At 46.3% G+C, this 3,310-nt stretch overlaps 1 protein-coding gene across 1 annotated transcript; it reads left to right on the top strand.

Annotated features, from left to right (window-relative positions):
• Nucleotides 1-316: 316 nt before the first annotated feature.
• LOC132223751 (protein p13 MTCP-1-like) lies at nucleotides 317-664 on the top strand. The gene has a single exon (XM_059678774.1). The coding sequence runs from the start codon at nucleotides 317-319 to the stop codon at nucleotides 662-664; it is 348 nt and encodes a 115-aa protein (XP_059534757.1).
• Nucleotides 665-3,310: the final 2,646 nt, after the last annotated feature.

Raw genomic sequence — 3,310 nt, 5'->3', positions numbered from 1 at the left:
TTAACTGTCATTTGAAAAATGGTTTTAAAATTCCATATGACCATGTTTCATTCATAGAGATATATTTTCCATTAAGTACATTTTGTACAGTTTGTTCTAGGAGAGAGATCTAAAGCTAAAAAGAAAGAAAAGTTGAGATTTATAAATATGCAAAATTAACCAAAGGCAACCACAAACACAACCATAAAAATCATAAAGATAAAAGCCGAGGTATAATGCATTTGGAGACCCCATTCCCTGTCTTTCGATACCAGGACCGAAGTAGCGAGAGTATCTGAGAAGCTGTGGCTGTTGCTTCTTGGACCACGGAGGGGTCATGGTCGAGCTCCTGTCGAAGGTGCACCTCACCTCGCACCCCATCTGCCTGAGGATCCGTGGGCACTCGGTGTATGAGGACGAGAACCAGCGCACATGGCTGCATCTCGTCATGGACCTAGAAGGTGACCTGCAAGTACGGTTGTGGCAGAACGACATCCCTAGTGGGTATATCGCACTCAGCACCAGCCCGCTGACCTCAAGCACCATGCCTTCGATGTGGACGCTACACCTTGGCAGCCAGTACCTGGACTCCAAGGGCCGGTTCTGGCGCATTGTGCACCATGTCAAGGTCGATGACCTGGAAGAAATTGTCCTTGAGCTAATTGACAACTCACAGGACATGTGATGGGTCCCTGGCTGTTGTCAACCTGAGCCCCAGTCCTGCTGGCCTGCCAGTGGGTCGTGTATAGTTCTGTTCACCTTCTTAATAAGCTCTGTTGTTCTATTTGCCAACCCCTGGGTGCAAGGGCACATTGATGTCTCTCTCTCTCTTTCTTCTTGTTCTTGTTGTTGTTGTTGTTGTTGTTGTTGTTGTTGTTGTTGTTGTTCTTCTTCTTCTTCTTCTTCTTCTTCTTCTTCTTCTTCTTCTTCTTCTTCTTCTTCTTCTTCTCCTACTTCTCCTCCTCCACCTCCTCCCCCTCTCCGCCTTCTCCTCCTCCTCCTTTCTCTCTTTGTCTCGCTGTCTCTATCTTTACCCCTCTCTCTCAAATCAATAAAAGCATTCTGAGGCAAGCTGGTGTTTCTCAGTGGTTGATGGACGACCTATGAGCCCGGAGGTCGTGGTTCGATTCCTGGTCAGGGCACAGACAAGAATTCACCAATGAGCCCTAGCGTGTTTTGCTCAGTGGATTGAGGGTTCGAGTGTGGACTCTTGAAGGTCCCAGGTTCAATTTTGGTCAAGGGCACATGCTCTGGTTGTGGGCTCGATCCCCAGCAGGGGGCGTGCAGGAGGCACCCGATGTATGATTTTCTCTCATCATTGATGTTTCTCGCTCCCTTCCTGTATGAAATCAATCATATATAATAAAAGCTTCATATGCTAAGTGTCCGGTCGACCGGTTGTCTGTTCAACCAATCAAAGCATAATATGCAAATGATATACTCAGTTTGCTCAACTTCTCACTATGAAATGCATTGACCAACAGGGACAAGACATTCAGACTGGTAGGTCAGCTTGCTGCTGGGGTCTGGCTGTTCAGGACTGAGTGAGATAGGCTGGACACACCCTGGAGCCCTCCCATGGACCCTCCCCATCTCGCCAACCCTCCGTGTCCCTCCCCAGACCTACTGGGGCAAAGGTGGGGTGCCTTGGCCTGGCCTGTGCTCTCTTGTAATCTGGGACCCCTTGGGGGATGTCAGAGAGCCAGTTTTGGCTGATCCCCAAAGGCCAGGCGGAGGCACCACAATGGTGCACGAATTCCCCCAAACATTCGTTCTGCTTTGGGGAGGGTAGTATTAGTTGCTGAACCTCAGGAGATAAGATAATGAGAACGCTGGTCATTGAAATGAAAACTATTTCCAGTGATGTCTTTGAGCCTTGTCTACTGGGGCTGGGCTAATATTTTCAGGCTTAAGGTCTTTTTCTTTGTCTTTCTCTGTTTAATATAATTTTACTAGAGGCCCAAGTTTCGGGCTTGATCGAAAGTATGGACCATGTGGGAGGCGGCCAATCCGTGATTCTCTTTAATGCAACCATGGATGTCCTGAAATTGATTTCTGGGGCTCTCGCCAGCTCACCCTCCAGCCTCCTCTAGCTGGTGCGACGGTAGATGAATTTTATGATCACTGGGCCTTTTGTGGGTGTGTTTAGTGCTAAACACAATTAGAAACCCAAATGCACCAGAGCTAGATGCTAAAGCTATGATTCTCTCTCATCATGGATGTTTCTCTCCCTCTCGATCTCCCTTCCTCTCTGAGTCAATAAAAACATTTAAAAAAAATATTAGCAATTGCTGCATTCAGATGGCATGCACATTGTTTTAAAATAGTTTATTATTTTTTTGCTTTAACATACTAGGTGGGTAGTCATTTAAAGACGACCTAGCGCCCGTGCTGGTTTGGCTCAGTGGATAGAGCATCGGTCTGCGAACTGAAGTGTCCCCAGTTCAATTCCCGGTCAAGGGCCCATGCCCGGGTTGGGGGCTCGATCCCAGGTGGGAGTCGTGAAGGAGGAAGCCGGTCCATGATTCTCTCTCATCATCACTGATGTTTCTATCTCTTTTTCCCTTCCTCTCTAAAATCAATAAAAAATATATATTTTTAATAAAAGAGCCCACACCTCAAGATCTGTCATGTGTCATACTGCAGACACTCTGTCTCATGTCCCCTTTGGGCTCAATTCCTCCAAGGGCAGTATGAGAGTGACATTTGAATTATGTTTTTTTCACCCATTTTTTCTTTTTTCTTCTTATTTTGCTTCTCCTAAATGCCAACAGGCAGATGTCTGACATTTCCTTAGGACCCCCTTCATCTTTCCTTCCTAATTAGGGAGGAGTTTGCCTCAATCCAGGTCATTGAGCTGGGAGTTGTTTTTTATTTTTATTTTTTTTTCGGAGAGGAATGGAGAGGGATAGAGTTAGTAACATCCATGATGAGAGAATCATGGATCGGCTGCCTCCTGCACGTCCCTCACTGGGGATCAAGCCCACAACCTGGGCGTGTGCCCTGGACCCAGAATCAAACCCGGGAACCTTCATTTCGCAGGCCAACACTCTATCCACTGAGCCAAACTGGTTAGGGCCATTTTGACCTTTTTAAAGGGTGGAAACGCCTTGAAGCATCTCAGCATTCATGTGACAGTTGGAATTACAACTCACCTCACAATTCTTTCCACATTGTCCCTGTAAATGCAGACTCTGACTAATAAATGAAGATTTTAGGTAAACAACCTGTTTGTATAAGAATCCTAGGTAAAAATTTTACAAGGTATGAACTCTGACATTCCTCGTTCTGGCAGATTTGATGACCTTCAAGCTTAGAACCAGGAGGACAA

The sequence above is a fragment of the Myotis daubentonii genome, chromosome X, assembly GCF_963259705.1.
Source record: "Myotis daubentonii chromosome X, mMyoDau2.1, whole genome shotgun sequence".
Lineage (NCBI taxonomy): Eukaryota > Metazoa > Chordata > Mammalia > Chiroptera > Vespertilionidae > Myotis > Myotis daubentonii.
Note: the sequence above shows the minus strand (reverse complement) of the source record. Positions and strands in the feature narration are given on the sequence as shown.

Coding starts and splice junctions, on each gene's coding strand:
- LOC132223751 (XM_059678774.1), top strand. CDS start 317: ATGGTCGAGCTCCTGTCGAAGGTGCACCTCACCTCGCACCCCATCTGC.